This window comes from Sciurus vulgaris, assembly GCF_902686455.1.
Source record: "Sciurus vulgaris genome assembly, chromosome: 6".
NCBI classification, from domain to species: Eukaryota; Metazoa; Chordata; class Mammalia; order Rodentia; family Sciuridae; genus Sciurus; species Sciurus vulgaris.
Genome location: NC_136466.1, coordinates 155,746,992 through 155,766,413, shown reverse-complemented (window position 1 = coordinate 155,766,413; position 19,422 = coordinate 155,746,992). Strand labels below are relative to the sequence as shown.

At 34.4% G+C, this 19,422-nt stretch overlaps 1 protein-coding gene across 5 annotated transcripts in view; it reads right to left on the bottom strand.

Moving 5' to 3' along the window:
• CDH18 (cadherin 18) overlaps positions 1-19,422 on the bottom strand; it is a 952,430-nt gene that overhangs the window by 55,552 nt on the left and 877,456 nt on the right. For all 5 annotated transcript variants that reach the window (XM_079145368.1, XM_079145369.1, XM_079145367.1 and 2 more), the window contains one exon: positions 4,867-5,003. In XM_079145368.1, coding sequence (XP_079001494.1) covers positions 4,867-5,003 — 137 coding nt within the window. The remainder of the gene's footprint in view (positions 1-4,866; positions 5,004-19,422) is intronic.

The following is a 19,422-nucleotide window of genomic DNA, read 5'->3' as shown; positions in this document are numbered from 1 at the left end:
TTTAGTATCCCTAAAATATCACACAGTTTGGCAATTATTGTTTATTAATATATTCTTCATGAATTAACTAATACATAATTTAGGATAGAGATTTTAAAGTGTACCAAATCAAAGTGCCACATATAATAGTAGCTCAGGAAACAGAGGATTATAAAATAAACAAAGAATAATTCACTTAGTAAAAGGACTTACAGAAATCAAGGGAGGATATTGGACTTGCTATTAGACAGTAATTGATAATCATAATGGCATGGTTTAAAGTACAATAAGGATAAATCTACACACTACACCATAGAGCACATAAAAGGAAAGCTGAGTCATAGTATATAAGTTTGAAGGCAAGTTTATTATTCAGTAAGAATAAACCCCCTCTTCAATTTTTTTTTTTTTTTTATTTGCTTGTTTCATACTGGGGATTGAACCCAGGTGCACTTAACCGTTTACCCACATCCCCAGCCCTCTTTATTTTTTATTTTGAGACAGGGTCTCACTAAATTGCTTGGGGCCTTGCTAGATTACTGAAGCTGGCCTCAAACTTGTGATCTTCCTGCCTCAACCTCCTCAGTTGCTGGGATTATAGGTGAGTGTTACCGTGCTTGGTTCCCCTTTTCAATTTTTGCAATATATTATGTAAGGCCATGTCATTCTAAAGATTACAACAAAATATTTTGTTCCTTTTTTATCAGTTCAACTCTAATCCAGATACTACAGTGCAAAGATGTTGCAGATACAGTTAAGGCTCCAAGTCAATATATAAATTACCTGGGCGGGCCTGACCTAATCAAGCAAACTGACTGCAATTAGAAAGCTTTTCCACCTGGTTACGGAAGCAAGAGATTAAAAGCATGAGAAGAACACATGCTTGTTGGCAGAAGGTAAGGGCCATGGGAGAAGGGACACAGGCCTCCTCTAGGTAGAATGGCTGCCACAGCTGGAAACCAACATGGAAGTGGGGGATCACAGGTGGATACTCAGGAGATTTTACCAACAAGAAAAATGAACTTGAAATCAGATCTGTTCCAGAACCACCAGAAAAGAGGCCAGCCTGGTTAACATGTGATTTCAGTTTTGTAAGACTGTAGCCAGTCTTGTAGCCAGTTGAACCTACCTGGGCTTCTTTCCTACAGAAATGTTGCCTTTATCTGTTACACAACAAAAGAAAAGTCATGCAAATAACCAAATAGCTGTCCTGTAGGACAGATAAAATTGGGCAAGGTTATCTAAAATGGAATTGTTCCAAAGATATTTATTTAGAAAGTACTGTTCCCCAAGAATCGTGATATGTGATGTTAATACAATGCATCTAGTTCCCTAATCACAGACTACTTATTGAATTTATATCATTGACAGTGTCTTCTTTACAACTGTGAAAATAAACTTACCTCACAATTTGAAATTCAAAAATAAATAATAAAGTATACTTTAGATAGCTAAAATACCTAACTAATATTTGGGCTCAAAGAGGGACAGCTTCTCCATGTGACAATATTGGAATGAACACAACTTTAGAATGTTGAATATTTAGATTCATACATATTATGGGTCTCAGTTTACCCTTTAATGTCATCTCTATTTCATGGGGTTAAAATGATGTGTCTGTAAAACAACAATGTGTTACTTTAGTAAAAAAAAAAAAAAATACAAGTTAATACCTCTATTTAACAACCGAAGGTAAACACACAGTCAGGGCACATGTTTCCTGTTTTTACTGCATGGCTAAGAAGTTGAACAATCACTCTGACCTAGGACTACCAGAAAGAAGCTGCAATGCACCCAGCCCCACCTGAATGTTCTCTTGCGTTCAATTTTGCCACCCTACTGTTCCACACAACACAGGTGACCTAGGAACTCTTCTTCTCTTTGCATAGGAGAGCTTTGCTCTCCTGCCTTCTTAAATACTGCCACATTCCCTCAGCTGCACAGAGGGTGCACATTTCTCTTACTTGCACAAACCCCTAGGTAGACTAAAAATGTACTTGCAAACAGTAACTACTAAAAGTAATTCCACAGAACGCTTGACCCTTCAGAAACTATTACCATAAGATTTTAAAAATCCAATTGGAAAAAGTGGCAACTAGATTTCCAAGGTGAAATACACCAGAAAATACTTTGTATAATGACTGATGTTGAAGTTAAGGTTTATAAACAATTGTACACCAGAGAGCACCCACCAATATTAACAGGCATTTAGGTCGAGCCATCAGTGCACAAATGTGCACTTTTCTAAAGCACTCTCTGAACATGACGATAAAAGTTTAGTGCTTATTTTTTATACATCTGTTTATGATTAGGACTAAATTATGTTTTAGAAGTGCTCATTGAGGTGGTCTCCAAGGCATTTTTATTGCCATCTATAAAATTCAGGAAATTACAATTTAGTATACTGTTTGACTTAGTAGATACGTACTAACTCAATTCTCATAAGAAATATTAGAAATAGTTTTAAAAAGCTCCTGAATATATAATTAGGATGTTACTTTAGTAAAAACAGGCATTTCTTTTAGAAATGATTGCCATTATATAATTTCAAGATACAGATGAATTCATGTATATTTATAAACTTGTTTCCACATTATTTTTATTATTTGGGCTTAGGTAGTGAATGAGAATCAACCTAAAGTATGGTTTCTGATCTATTTACCACTGAAGTCCATTCTCTTCCCAGTGAGATATGTTCAATGTTCTCATCACTTTTCCCTGGACATGTTTACCTGTTCATTCCTTTATTTACAACTGATTTTCTTTTTTTTTTTTTTTTTTTGTGGTGCTGGGTATGGAACTCAGGGCCTTGTGCTTGAGAGGCAAGCACTCTACAGACTGAGCTATCTCCCCAGCCCCCTCCAACTGATTTTTAATGAATCATTATGTAACAGCCTTTTAATTGTCCTTGGGTCTCTGAGGACACAAAATTTCACACCTAATATGGTTATTTCAGAAATGAAAATTATCTAAAATGATAACAAAGGAACTCATTGAAAAGTAATTAGTAAATGCTTGATTTTAATTTTATGTTGAAAAAATAATCTAAATGGAATTCACTTGAGCTGATTTTACAAGTGCAAAAATTTTAAAAATAAATAGTGCAGGTAAAATAGAAAACATTGGAGTGGCCTAATTATTGATTTGTATGAAACAAAGGGCAACATAAATATGCAGAAAACACAGTGAGATATCCCTTTATGCTAACAAAAATGGCTATAATAAAAATGATAAATAATAAAAATGTAGGTGATAGTATGAAGCTGGGATTGCACTATTTTGTGGCATGTACTAATGGTGTGAACACATTGGGAAAGGCTGGCAGTTCATCCAATGTTTAAACTTGAAGTTACCACAGGACAAAGCAATGCCACTCCTAAATATGTACCCAAGAGCAATGAAAACATGTCCACACAAATATTCTCACACTAGTGCTCATTTCAGCATCAATAATACAATGAAAAAGTTAAAAACACCACAAAAGTCTTATCACATAACAAATGAACAAATAAAATACATTATGACCCTACAAAGCTGGGTTTTGGCAATACAAAAGGATGAAGTATATAGTACATCATGGGTAAACCTTGAAACTATTGTGTTAAACGAAATAACACCAGCCAGAAATGATCACACATCATATAATTATTTCATAAAAATACCAATAATAGGCAAATCTATAAAAACTAATAGTTGATTAATGACTTCGTAGAATGGGAGGAGTCTGAGCTAGATGACTAAAGGGTGCAAAATCTTGATTTGGAGAAACAAGAACTATTCTAAAATTGATTGTGGCAAAAGAGGTACACCTTTGTGAATACATGGGAAGACATTGAATTACAGCATTTAAAGAATTAATTGTATATATATGAATTATGTCTAAATGAATCTCTGAAAAATACTTTAATATCCTAGATACTATGTATGACATATTCCTAATGTCCAACATTCCTGTGGTTCTGTCGTGAGAGCTTGGAAATATTTTTAAAGGTTTTTAAAATTTTTGTATACTATTCCAGGCTAAAGATATTTGGTACATTTGTCTCCTAATATGTGAAAAAAAAATACTATATTCTTATGGTACTGAATCATTTTCTAATAATTTTTTTCTAATTTCATTGCAAACAGTCATACCCAGCATTTTGAATGTGGTGATAACTACTGATATTTATGCTTGTATTTTCCTGAACTTAGGTGTTTGTCACAATGCAGTACCCTGGAAGAGGGAAACAACAAGAGTCTTCATAAGAATTCTGTCAATGTTTTTCTTAAAAGGGCTTATAATTGCTATTGAAATTCTATGAGTTATTCTTTTTAAAATTTTTTTAGTTGTAGATGGACACAATATCTTTATTTATTTATTTGTATTTGGTGTTGAAGATTAAACCCAGTGCTTCACACCTGCAAGGCAAGCATTCTACCACTGAGCTACAGCCCCAGCCCTATGAATTATTCTTTTACTTTAAGTACTATAAAAGCTAATTGGAGATTACACTGGGGTTTCATAATGACAAAATTATTCAAGTGCAATTATAAGTTTTTCTTTATGTTATTTTTTTTCTGAAATTGCTACATATGAAGTACTTCTCTTCAATAGCTTCATGGCTTAAGTAAAGCATAAATATATGAGAAAGAAATTGTCACAATTAGATGGAGAATCAAACACTCTTGACTCAAGGATAAGGACTGTGCTAGGATTAAAGAAAAAAGTAAAGAGTTTCTTCACTGCATCTAACAATTTTAACAATGTGTAAAATCCTCTGTACCCTCTGCTAGGTCCTGACAGCAAAAATAAGAATGATGAGAAACCCAGTCTCAAAGAAAGCTCTGTATGATACTTGGTGTTCAAGTGACTTCTTTCTTTATGAGGCATAAAAAGAAGTTTACCAATTTCTGAAGCAGCAACTGTGATGTTGTACCATGGAGTTTCTTCTCTGTCAAGAACCTTTGATGTCTTAATGGTTCCAGTATTGGCATCGATGTTGAAAAATCGCTCATCTTCAGCCTTGTAGTTAATGAAGTATCTAGAGGAAAACCAAAATGTAATCCTTCATTTTTCCTTGAAGCTATAATGGAGAGAAAACACAACTGAAGAAGGGAGGTATTAAGTCAAATATATTAAAATATTTAACTGTTATTTTTAATTTCCATATTTGGCTCAATATTTATATAGCAACTTTATTTTAATATAGAACACACAATTATCTGATAGTCTTTAAAATTTAAATTATTATACCTCAAGTTATTTTCAAAAATTTTTTGCTAAATTTCAGGTACATTGTGTACAACCATAGAAACGAAAAGTTGTACCCCATTTGTGTACAGTGAATCAAAATACAGCCTGTAAAAAAAAAAAATAATAAAAAGGGTAGATAGTAGAAATACAGTGATTAATGAAAGAAAAAAATGCTTCTTGTAGTTCTATAGTATGTTGGAAGAAAAAATACAATAGTAAAAATTTCTTGTTGCTATATGTACAAAAGATTTTAGGGTTTCAGAATATGTCATGGAATTTTTTCTTAGTATTTCATTAGAGTTGAAATTTAAAGATGAAATGAAATTTAAAATGAAAAACAAAACATTTATATTTGTTACCATTATGTCTACAACACTTTGATTGAATCCTTATTTAGCACAAGAATAAGAAAAATATTTCAGGGAGGGATTTGTGCACCGGGGGGCCACAAGACATCCCACTCTTATTTATATAATGTTGCAGGGTTTTCTCCTACAAGGTTTGGCTTTCAGCTTAATCTGGCAATAGACTGAGCTGAAAGGGATAGTGCTCTCGTTTCCTCTTATGCCCTGTCACTTTCATAAGGAAACCGTGCCTGGGCTAATGTGCTCACTCCAGCAGTAGAAAGATGGACTCATGAAGAGGTGTTGTAGGTGAACTTCTCCAGCCAAGAGCAGAGCATACTAGAGAGTGGCACGATGCAAGACTGAGTACAACAGAGTATGGCAGAGCTGGCAAGCAAAGGTTAGCAGTACTCATGGTAATTCACAGACACACTCATGATAGTTGGAATTGACATTTTTGTATCTCTGAGACTGGAGGTTATGTATTCAATAATAGCTAATTAACATGAATAAGAATAAATGACACAGTAAACAATTACTATATATTCTAGGAAAGGTCTACATTGTTCTAAAACTATTTAAGTATATAAATGGTCTTTTTTCTCCTAAAATTTCTAATATCTCTTCCCTCTTCCTTAATCACAGCTAAAGTAATGTTTTATCTAGACAAAAAGAATAAAAATGAACTGATTTGTGGAAGATTTAGAAAAATCATTTGAAATAGAGGAAACCAAAGTTAAAAGAACAAAATTAAATGACAAGTTTGACTTGGTTAAAAAATTAAAAATAACAAAACAAAACAGCACCCAATGTATGTCAATGCAGCCATCCAGAGCAGAAGAGATGAAAGCCCAGATGTTAGGACAAGCAAGCCATACAGTATGTGGTAAACAGCTTTTCTCTGTACAAGCACTGAGAAGAAAGAAAGAAAGAAAAGAAAGAAAGAAAGAAAGAAAGAAAGAAAGAAAGAAAGAAAGAAAGAGAGAGAGAGAGAGAGAGAGAGAGAGAGAGAGGAAGGAAGGAAGGAAGGGAGGGAGGGAGGGAGGGAGGGAGGGAGGGAGGAAGGAAGGAAGGAAGAAACACACTGACATGTTTTATGTTTTTGAAAAATCACAGTGTCTACTTTAAATCTTTCATTGAGAAAATTAAAAACAAGAAAAAAAATGAAATCATCTTGGACAAAGTAGAAAAAAAACAGAAGTGGAAAGAAGTCCACTGAACACTGCTATGTATGAAATGCCACCTGTAAAACACTTTTTGTAGTGGCATTAATGAAGGAGAAGTTGCAAGTGTCTTGTTTGCATGTATATTGGGTGACTGTGTGCTGGTTCTGCAATGAAATGGTTAGACCTATTTACTTAAGTTAGACAAAAGAGTCAAGAAAAAATTTTTGGAGAAATCACTGACTTTGATAGGGTGTGACTATGATGCCAATTCGGTCAACACATGGAATGAAAAGCAGAGATGAAATAGGTGTGCGGATTTCAAATGTGCTTTCTGAAGAGGAAATATAAAGTTGATGTAAATTAGCATAAACTTAAGGTAATTGGAACAGTATAATTCTATCTGGAACAAAATTGTAAAGAAAGAGAAAAGAAGAGATTTCTTAGACTCTTTTGAGGCAAAAGCAACCCAAGTTCTGTGTAAAATAAAGGACTGCAGCAAAAGGAAAGGGGTGTCCCAAAGAAGGGGGAAGGGACCGTGAGGGGACACCAGAGCCAGGAGAAATGAGTGTTTCAAGGAGATAGTGAACAGACATGGTGAATTCTGTTAAGGAGCTGACAGGGGTTAGTAAATATTGATCAGATTTGACAACATAAATCTACAACTTCACTTGACAAATACAAATCTCAATAAAATGTCAAAGAATCTGAGTATTATTACAGTGGATTCAAGAGTTTATTGAATGTGGATATGTAAAGCTCATGAGGCATGACAATTTACTGGAATCACTTTCTGAACAGAAATCGGTAAAAAGATGCACTATGTCATCCACAAAGTTAGTTTGACAATTCGTTCTTTCCTAGAAGGAAAACAAGAAGCATTGACTTTACTACTACAGGGAATGGTTATTTTGAAAGAGGAGACTATCTAAAACGTTCAAATTCATGAGAAGATGAAAATAATTGGGTTTCAAAGTAGAAATTTAGGAATTGCCCATTGAAAAATAATAGGGACACTAATTCCATATCACCATGAGAAAAATATAAAAGTTCTGTGAACATCTAGAACAGATGAGTGCGATAATGGAAATACTACAAAATTCATCATACTTTCTAAAACAGTAGAAGCATAACTTTGGTGAAACCCTGTGCCTCTCAGAGGTATCATGTGCCAACAGGGTACACAGAAGCTACTGCTAAGGAGTAAAATCTAACAATTTGTGGATACACATGCACAAACATGGTCGAAGTTATTAACAGAATCAAAAAGACTGACACTATGGAGCACAGAACACTCAAAGAAATTTAGGCTCTCATTAGTAATAATGACACCTACAAAGAGATAAAATATATCACTTAAAATTGTGCAATGAAAACAAAAGAGCTGATCATTGCACATTCATTTTTCTAATAATAAGAATGTATTAATTTCAGAAAGTTCACCATATAAACATAATTTAAGCAAGTAAAGGTACTAGTATAAATAAAATCTCATTTGGAGACATAAATACAAACACTAGAGTAGAGTGGGAACCCTACATGTCGCTGGGCTTTCCCAGAGTGTGAAGACATGCTAACTGCTCTGACGCCATTTTTATTTTCTTGGACTTGAGTTAACATCATGCAGAAACCTGACCGTACTTCTTCCTCAGAGGCTTGATGCTAAGGATGAGAGCTGAATAGCTTTGGATATGTTATTCTTTGTTACATGTAAAGGACAACATCCTTCTAAACATAATCAGTTGGCATTCTAGCTATTTTATCATTTAAACTTTATTGCCATTAACCTGTCTTTAATGTCCGTTTTTGTACATTGCTATCTGTTTCAGTTACCCTAAGAAAATGTTTCTATCTGAAAATCATAAAAACTAAAATTGAAACATTTTATTCAAACTCACATTTTCCTCCAGACTATCAAACTCAGATTAAGTTGCTCTAATGCACTCCTAGGAATTATGACAGAAGACCCATTATTTGAGGAGTGTGATAACTTCAGAATTGTCAGTCTACAAAATGGGGATGCCTTTTATTTATAAGCTAAATGAAATATCTGATAATATGTAGCTTTCTTTTTTTAAGTTTTTTTCAGAGCAATCTTCTTAGACACCTGACTCAGCTTCTAATATATGTGCCAATAATAGTAGTTAAATACCTTTGGCAATAATAGTTTATTATTTGGATTTAGAAAACTAGAATCTATGTTTACCTAATAGAAAATGTTTGGCATCATGCTGGGCATGTGTCCTCAGACTCTTGTTATTTACCTCATGTTTCGGATGTGACCTAGCTCTCTTGGGAAATCAACAACACAAGAGCTATTAGGTATAGGGGATGTTTGAACCAATGCATCTTACTCAATCAGGTGCAACTGAATTTTGGTGCAAGTAGAACTACATAGTTTTGCTTAACTACCCTTGGATTCTTGCCCAACCATAGAAATAAAAACTCAGAAATCAGCCAAAAACATAAAAGGAACTATTTAAAACTATTTTGATTATCAAACATAGTTAGCTAATGCTAACTGTTTAAAATTAAGTTATGACATGAGTCTACAAAATTGTAAACAAATGATTAAAATATTTTAATAGGTTTTCATAATAAAATCCATTTGATTCATAAACTCTCATAAAAACTTAAAATCTTATGATATTATATACTAAATTTTTAGGGTTTTTGCAAATAGCAATGTTAATTTAAGATTCTCAGTGCTGTCTAGCAAATATAAAACCAGGCAAACTTTTGCCTAAAGGACACAGATCCTATTTGGGATCAATGGTATAAAAATGTGTAATAGAAGTTTCAAGTTTTTTTTTTTTTAATTTTAATTCATAGCTATCAAAATAAACAGTATAAATTGAAGCTAGAAGCAATATATCCAGATAGGACATTTAAAGTATTCTATTTTGTTGAAAAAGTTCTTAAATAGTAAATGCTTGTTGTTTCTGTCCACTACTGAGGTATACACAGTTGGATCTGCAAGAATGAATAAGTCTCCCTACAAAGAGCATGAACTGATGTCTTTTCTAATAAATCTGTAACAGAAAATTACTTTTAAATTTCCATCTCAATGTACACTAGTCCATTTTCATTGGAAACTGAATGAAATTAGGTGTCATTTTCTTGTACCACTGATCATATAGATATTCTGCTTAGCTTCCTATTTGAACAAATAAAGCAAGTGATCAACAAATGTAATGGACAGTCTATTCATATTAAACTGAAAGTAATTAAGACATTCCACAGTAATGTTTCAATTGCTTTGTAAATATTTTGATAGAAATAATCAGGCCAACAAATCTTCATGTCTTATGGATCTAGATAAGTATGTTTTCACATATATAACATATATAGATTCTAAACATCATCCTTTATATCGATTCCTAACACATTTTAAATTATTTAGATTAATTCAGGAATGACTTTTTTCCTGCTGTATAGTACGTAGTGGATATATATTTCTTTTATTGGAAAATATCTAAATATTGAAAAAAAGAAGAAATAAATTTATACTTTCTGTAGTATATCATGTAGTATATCATAGTATTCATAGTTTTGTTAAAAAATTTAAGTGCAATATAATCATCAATGGTTAAAAGCCGTCATTTAGACTTCAGATTGAATCTAAGGGAAAATTCCCTTTAAAAGAATGTCTACATGTGGCCAGAGCCTTAGTGTGAGGGAGAAACCTGGGATGAATTCAAGATCTAATGTACGAAGATGATTGAGATATAGTTTTATCAATTTTCCAACACTATGTGCTTATTTTATCCTACGTGAAATCAGCATCAAAGTAGTATTTACACTGAATGCCAGAAGTTGCAGGATCAATGATGAGGGATTGGTAATCTAGTTATATTCTAAACAAATGCAACTAATTTAGTGCCAGCTCACATTTGCCCAGCAGTCCTTCTGATCCCTTTAATTGGAGAAGTCTCTTATGCCAATGTTAGGATTTAGATACTACTTGTCCCACAAAAGCACAAGTGTGAGACAATGAAAGAAAGCTTAGCGGTGACATGATTGGACTACGAGATCCTTAACCTAATCAGCAAATTTAATCCCCCATTAGAGATTAACTGGATGGTAACTATAGGCAAAAAGGGTGTGCCTGGAGGAGGTGGGTCACTGGCGACCTGGGTTTGCTGAAGAATGGAGCTCTCTCTCTCTGCTTCCTAAAGTGATGTCCTGAGCCGCTTTCCCCTTCACACCCTTCCACCATGAGGTTCGGCCTCACCTGAAGCCCTGGGGAATGGCCATCTAAGGACTTAGACCTTTGCAACTGTGAACCCCAAATAAACTTTTCCTCCTCCAATTGCTCTTGTCCTATCTTTGGGTAACAGCAGTAGGAAAGTTGACTGTAGCAGCCACTCTTAAATAATTTCTCACTAGCAGATTAATGGACCTGTTTACACTTTACCTTCACAGGAGACTTTCTGGCAGAATTGCTACTCAAACATATAAATACTGGTAATAAATTTTTACACTTACTTATTGCTCTCTGTTCTCACACAAAACATTTCGAATTTCTAGCAAATAAATTTCAAAGCAACAAAAAATGGTGAAAAATACACTATATCAAAATATAATAAATATTCATTATTCAAATTAATACTTTACCAGTACAACAAATAGGCAGAAAAGCTAAAACTATAATAAACAGTCAAGATCAATAATGATTACCTTTATACAAATATTTTCTTCAACAGAAGCTACTTTAAACTAATTGCTCAGTTCATCATTTGGCACTCAATTTCCCTTTGATTAGTTTAGCATAGACTGAAGATAATTAATAGTCATTTTAAAGTCATTGGAAAAGTTATTTTTCATTTCAATAAGAAAATTTCAGACTTTGGAGGCATGGATTACGTTCATTATATTCTGTCCACTTCACCTGAAGAAATTAATTTAAAGCTTATGTAATGAAAATCTATTTGTTCAGTGATTTGGAAACATGGGATGTCCTTAAAGTGTAGAAGATCTCTTTCAGTTGTCTTATTTTAAATACTTGTGGGTACAACCTGTGAATGGTGAAACAAATTTCTTCAAGAGTCTACTCCCCAATTAGCTGTTTTAAAAATTTTGTTGATTGGGAGCAATAGGATAAAGTTTAATCAATATACACTCTGTGGAATATTATGTCAACTTGGCTTCTTTTTAAGCTTTACAAAAAGTCACACACCTGAAATATGACTCAAATTAATTTTATAAAAATTTTTTTACTACCTTTGCTTATACAATTTCTTGTATGATATACATCCAGATAATAATCTTTCTATAAACAAAAACAAAGAAAAACTAACTGCTTATAAATGAGTCCGCATGGTGTATAACTGCTTAATAAAACAGGCAGCACACAGATATTTGGAAAAGATTTCTAATTTCCCCCATCCAATGAAGTTTCCCTTCATTATTTATGTCTCTAAGTAAAGGACCAGAAAGTTCTATAATCCTGAGTTCTGCAAACGCTATGAAGCCATTTAATTTTTTTTCATTTATATGCAAAAAATCACATGTGATACAAAAGCTATTTGGATGTTAATGTCCTGCCTTGGGATCTAGAGACTATCGCTTAACCAGGGCTTAGGTATTTACTCCAGGGCTTAATGAGGTGTGCATGTCCTTTCAGGAAAAAGTATTCTCTGCCCAGTAAGAAGAAAGTGATTTGATGTGGATGTCAAAAGATATTGATGCTAAATTATTTGTTAAAAATTTTAGCCAAACGTGAAATATTTTTAGAGGTCTTCTATGTCTTTTCTAAAGCCCAGAAAAGTACACACCTTGTTTATTAACATCTAATAGTTAGCTATGTGATCTGGGGACAGTCATTTAGTCATCTTAGGTTACAGATACATTCATAGATGTTTTATATATCTATATATCTTTTATATGTATATATATATGTATATATATTTATATATCTATAAAACATAGATGTTTTATAGATGAAATAACAAGTTCTTTTAGTCATCCTTAGTTCCCCCAGAAATTCTGAAATATCATATGCTCATGACATTTAAAGTAAAGTCCTGAGTCAGCAATATGTAATGACATAAACTTAGAAAACACAGGTTACAGACAGGGACTGCTAGTCTTAAAGGCAAGAGTCTGCTTTCTGTCTCTTTGCTCAGTTTGCACTAAATATCCTGATGGAATGCCTACTTTGTATCATAGACTTTGTTACAGTAGTGAAGAGGGTGTATTGAGGATTACATTGAGGAATAATTTAAGTTCCATATCATCAATAATCCAAATTTTTGATTTTTTTTTAGTTGTAGATGAACACAGTACATTTATTTTATTTATTTGTTTTTATGTGGTGCTGAAGATTGAACCCAGTGTCTCACACGAGCCAATCTAGCACTCTACCACTGAGCCACAACCCCATCTCCCAATAAGCCAAACTTTCAAAAATAAGTTTAGTCTGCAGAAAATTATATTACTATTGATATTTTTAACATAAATTGATATATTTAAGATAACTCTTTTGATGCATATGATGGTTATTTCACCTTTCTTTGCAAAAGTTTTAATTTCATACTCAAACCCATTTTTTTCTTTCTCTTCAACTTTGTTATATGACTGTACCATTATTTTGAAATTTCTTAAGTTTTGCTATTATAAAAATTTAATATGGCACTCCTAATTCCCCTCTCCTCATAAATTATGTGAACATTTCAGGAGTGCATGGAAAAGTATCCAAATCCCTCAGAATGCAGTGAACACATGGGATTCATTTGTCTGCAAAGACTATACTACTTATCAGGTAAACTTATTTTCTGCAATTATTTTTTCAAACATTGTAGGCTAGAAAGATATTTTTAATGCAGTCAATATTTCAAAATATAATTACAGTATTACTTAACTCTTATGTGTGCATATAAATGTATCATCATGAGTATTTGCAATAATTAGGTAACAAATTTATTATTTGTTCTCTATTGTTTTAAAGTGATCACATAAAGAAAACATTCAAACTCTTATCAATAAGTAAATGTATAGATTAATTTTGACAATAAACAGTGGGAGGAGGGAAAGATGAGGGAATATACTGACTCATGTAAATTGAGCTACTCAGCCTATTCCATGGGGAATGCAAGTATTTTATTCTCAGATATAAATCAAGGGGTAAGTTTACCATAAGAAGAATCTCTAAGCTTAAGAAGATTTGTGTATTGTTACCTGTCTTCAGCATTCTCTTTTTCCAGTGTATGAAATTAATCCCTCCAAAGAGTAAATTCCTACTGGCATTTGATCAATGAATTTATGAACATTTACTCTATTCATTCATTCTCTTAAGTTGTAATATGTGAGTTTTTTTTAAAATGGATAGTTTGTTTCTGTTTTTATTAGTTGAACTATGTGAAAACAAGCATATTGTGGGTTCAAAAAGAACACCTTCAGAGTAAAGCAAAACTGGGTTTGCCTTCTGAACTGAGATTATACTCACAAACTTAAATTAATTAATTTTTTGAGTTTTAGGTTTCTTTTAAAATCAAACCATTAATGCAGATTGTTTTGGGGTTGTTAAAAGGTTTATGGAATAAGATTACATTATTCCTTGACCAATAAAGAGCTAGCAATGAGTGCCACGGTTTTTAATGGAGACAAGCTGTAGGTTCTTGTTAAAACTCTCATTTCAGAAACAGGAGTGCTCATCTCTCAGCAGCTGATCTGGGGACTTCCTGAATGCCATTTCTATTGTTAGGGGACAGACAAATGGGAGTGGTGGGAACATGAAGTTAAGGGAAAAAAATATTCCCCTAATCATAAAGAACAGGTTCCAAATTGAACTGGTAAGCATGAGTCAAAATGACCTAGGGCTGTCACGGCAGTGGGGGTTCAACAGTCTGATGTCAAAAACAAGAGGTGGACCTGGGTGGAACTCTCTAGAAACTTCCCTAAGGCACCCAGTAGAACTAGAGGGCTGGAGAGACACACTGTTCCTTTCTTCTCTGAGATTTCCTACTCTCTCCCTTGAGAGTGTTTACTCTTTCTTTTCCCATCCATTCTAACAAACTTGACTATTACTCTGAGGGACATGTCTGACATTTTTCTGACTTCATCGCTAGAATCAGGCTTTGCAGAGGAAACTTCATGCTTCCTCAGTTTCCCAGAAGGCCCCAGCCCTGAAAAGTGTTATGTTAGAAAGTTAAGGATAGCCATTTAAACCAAAGATTTCCTCACTACTTATAAACCACCAGACTCTAATTTTACGTTTATTTTTTCTTTCTTTTTAAACAAAAGGTGCTGATTATATTGCTACAAATTGCATATATTATTTTGAGTAGAATAAGACAAAGTCAAGACATTGCATGCTACAAGAATTCTAGTGTCTTACTAATAGGTTAGAAAATAGAAAAACAAAAGACTACAGTCAGGAAGATTTTCACTAATGCATGTAAGACTCAAACTCCCTTTCATTTCCAATTCTGCAAACTTGGAGCTAATTGCATTTCGGGGCACACTGCAAGGTACATCTTCTCAATGTGCTTTTCCTTAATTGGTACAAACATTTGGTCCCTGAGAAAGGTGGAAATATGAAGCTTGCTTGTGTGTTTGTTATTGTTTTCTGTTTTTTATTCACTGTTTGCACCTAGAGGCTCATGTGAGTGACACATTTTTATTAAAATCAAGAATAAATATTATGTAAATTATGCCCCAAACAGCAGCTAAGGAGTCTCTAATTATTTCAAGGGGCTGAAGCAGGATTCATTTTAGTTGTCTAACCAAAACAAAGCAGGAAGAATAATGCACATACTGAGAGATTTGTGTTTTACTTTATTAGCATTTGGAGACAATGTATCCGTCATCTTTGCACCCCAACAAGTGGGAGAATATATGTGTCATAGCAAGTATTCAATTACATAGTCTCAATAATATGGGGCAATTATGGAAGCCATTAATCATATCCTGAGGAAATAAATTATCCATAGAAGTAGTTTACTTAACAATTGAAATATATATATTGAAACATTCACCTGATTATACCTGTTTTGAATTATGCATAGTGTTATGTATTTTCACAAAATTTCTTTGAAAAAAATTTTTATGAATATAATGACTACTGTTGTTTTACTAATCTACCACAAAGTTTGCCTTATTCTATAGCAGAGTTCCTCTACCTCAGAAATAGTGACACTTGGGCCCAGACAATTCCTGTGATAGCAGCTGACCCATGAATTATGGAATGCTTGTCCTGATCCCTGGTCTCTCTTACTAGATGCCAGTAGCTCCCTCCCTGCTGTGGACTAGATGCTGGGCCACTCTACCCTACTCCTGCACATTTAATCGACAGGGTCTTTGGGAGGCATTAGATCTTAAGAATGGAGCTCTCAAGGATGGGATTAACATTCTAATAAGGGAGTTACTTCCTATTTTCCCAACACAGGAGGGAATGAGGAGTTGACTGCTTACAACACAGAAGGATCTCCCCACAACCCAGTCACTGTGGCACACAGATCCCAGACTCGAGACCTGTGGTACTATGAGACATAAAGTTTTGTTTTTTGCAAGCACCCAGTTTATAATGTGTTGTAGCAGCCAAACTGGCTAAATCAGGAAAATCATCACCAGAAATTGGTAATGGAAATTGCTGAAGCCCTCATGAATGGATTTATGACTTTAAAAGAAGAAAGAGGAGATAATTTATTTATTTCTCCACATGAGGACACAGCGTCTACAAACCAGGAAGCAGGCCTTGGCCAACCCCTAGATACTGGTGCTTTGGTCTTGGACCTTTCAGCCTCCAGAAATGTGAAAGTGGTAGTGCAGGGCAGTCAGTGATAGCAAACTGCCTAAGCTATTCTCAAAAAAGTTTCCACAATTCCAAATGTCCCCTGGAGGAGGGCGGGAATTTAATTTCTAGTTCTATGTGAAATAAAGTGTTTTCATGTGTAAGGACAGCTGCTTACTTTTGTTCTCAATATTTCCTCATTTGGCCTATATTTCATCATAGATAATCCATCTTCCATTTCATCTTCTGTTGGGGGCTGTGCCATGTTGGCGGCGCTGGGATGGTGCCTGATCACATCGGCAGCGAGGAGGTTAATTGACATAAGCACACTCAGGTGATTTTCTCGTCCATGCACACAAAGTATGCGCATGTGTTCTCGAGCACTACTTGCCTGCTGGGAGCGTCTCGCCTAATCTTTGCGTAAGAGGCGTGGCCCTGCTCTCCGCCTCCTGGAGGTGATATGAGCGTAGGCGGAGCGAGACAGAGACACAGCAGCCATTAGCAGAGAAGAAAGACACACGCATGGCAACAGCCAGAGGGTAAAACACGGGGCAGTAGCTAGTAGGGACATACGCAAGAGCAGCCAGAAGAAAGGAAAAACACGCGTGGCAGCAGCGAGTAGGGGCAGCGGCGAAAGGCAGATGGCAGAACTGAGAACTGAGACGCATCACTACGGCACCTTAGGTGGACACACCCTTAGTTCACAGGATGCAGGACTTTAAGGCGTAGCAAGTCTTCCTCTAAGCTCTAAGAAAAGCCTGTTCTTCTTTCAAAATCTCTCTTAAGCAAAGTTTCTTTCTCTCTGATAAGCAGGGTCTCTTTCTCTCTCCTCTCAAAGCAAGTAAACCTCATTTCCTCATCCTCTATAAACAAGCAAGAAAGCAGGGCACTAAAGAGAAAGATAGAAGTGCCTCAGTTTCCACTCCACCACCCGTAAGACCTGTGCAAGTTGTGGCTGCAAGCGGTGACAAATATCCACGGATTTTGGAACCGCAAAGAGCCAGCAACGATCTTCTAACTTTATTAGTATTTATCTTGAAATGCAAATCTTTTTACTTTTTGTTTATAAATATTCAAGCTCCTCTATTTTCTTTTCTTCCATAATTGACACTGTTGCCAGGATAAATCTCAAATGACCTACCAACACAAAACTTTCTCATAATCCATATCTAGACTTTCTCACAAACCTCATAATTTATCATATTCATAGGTAGCCCACAGTCCTCATATAGATCACAATCTACAATTCCTCCCTCCAAACTTTACCTCTCTGACCTAGATTATGAGCTTCAATTCAATCTTTTCTGAACTTACCTCAAAAATATTTGCCTGTAACACCTCTATGAGTCCACTGTACACTTTATCAGAGTGAGACATTACATTTATGAGCTGCCTTGTTTGTACCACGATGTCCAGAGATTTGGTCAAACATTATTCTGTATGATTCTGTGAAGGTCTATTTGGCTGTGATGAATATTTAATTTGAATCTGTGGAGCATGATTAAAGTAGATGTGGATATACCCCATATAATCAGGTGCAAGCCTGTAGCATGAAGACTTGATTTTTCCCAAGCAAAAATTCTGCTCACTGATAATCTTTAGAATGGAACTCAGACTGAGTCTCCAGACTGCTGACCCATTTCTGCAGATTTTGAACTTGCACCTGCACCATTATATGAAATAATTCCTTAAATTATGTATCTCAGTCACCTGCCCATACATGATGTTAGTTCTGCTTCTGAAAAAAAAATCTGACTAAAATACAGTATTTAACTTTTTCTAAGCTTCTCTTTTATCTGGAATTCAAACTGGTGGTGGTGGTGGTGGTGTGTGTGTGGGTGTGGGTGTGTATGTTTAATTCCTTACCATGAGGACATTTTAATATTGTTCCTAAGGATGGGTAGTTGGGGTAGTTGATTATCTCTTTAACAATGAGTGTAACTTATTCTTTCTTTAATTATCAATTATAGAAAGCATCATTTTATGCATATTAAAATTTCAAAAGAAATATGACCAATTTTATCAAATATTTCCACATCAAACTAACATCAGGGACAATCTTTATTCCCCCAGACATTGGATGTATATAGCAAAAGATGCCTCACATACACACATACTTTATAGTGCTATCTTTTAGTATATTTTAATGAATTATACCAATTGTTAGGAAAAAAATATGATAATTTATAGAATGATGAAGCATAATGAAATTTTCTCTAGTGGAGCCATGGACATACTTATTTCTTTTATTTTTCTTTTTTCTTTTCAATTTTTAGTTTTCAATCGATCTTTTATTTATTTTTATGTGGTGCTGAGTATTGAACCCAGGGCCTCACACACACTAGGCAAGTGCTCTACCACTGAACTAAAACTCTACCCCTTGATTTCTATCTATTCCTTTATAGAGATTAATTTCTGTAACTGATCTTAGGTATTATTTTGCATATCTTGCTATCCTGCTTCTTTGAGCAATGTGTAGCTTTTGCCATTAGCAGGGCAGGATACTGTTGTTGCACTTGAACTTAGAACATGATATTTAAATGTATACATTTATGCACAGAAAATTGCTTCTCTTAATGCATGTGTGTTATGATTTAAAAAAATGGAAATAATAGTGCATACAGGGAATAATATTGATAACATCGATAAATTTTTATTGGGTATATTAGCTTTTATTAAAATGGATGGAAACTAAAGAGAGTGAGAGTAGAGTTGATGGGAAAAATCAGACAGCTCTTTTTAAGGATTTCAAAATTTCAAGGACCTTAGGGATTCTAACTGTGAAATATATACTATATACACTTATGGAGTATTTTTTCTTTTGTCATGAGACAAAAACAAATCCTTTCTGATTATATAAGGAAACCTTAATCTCTATTGCATGACATACAGATAATACAATACTGTTTAGTAAGCAGTCATGTACTTGTCACTGTGCTGTCCTTCATTTCCATAAAATTGAACTCT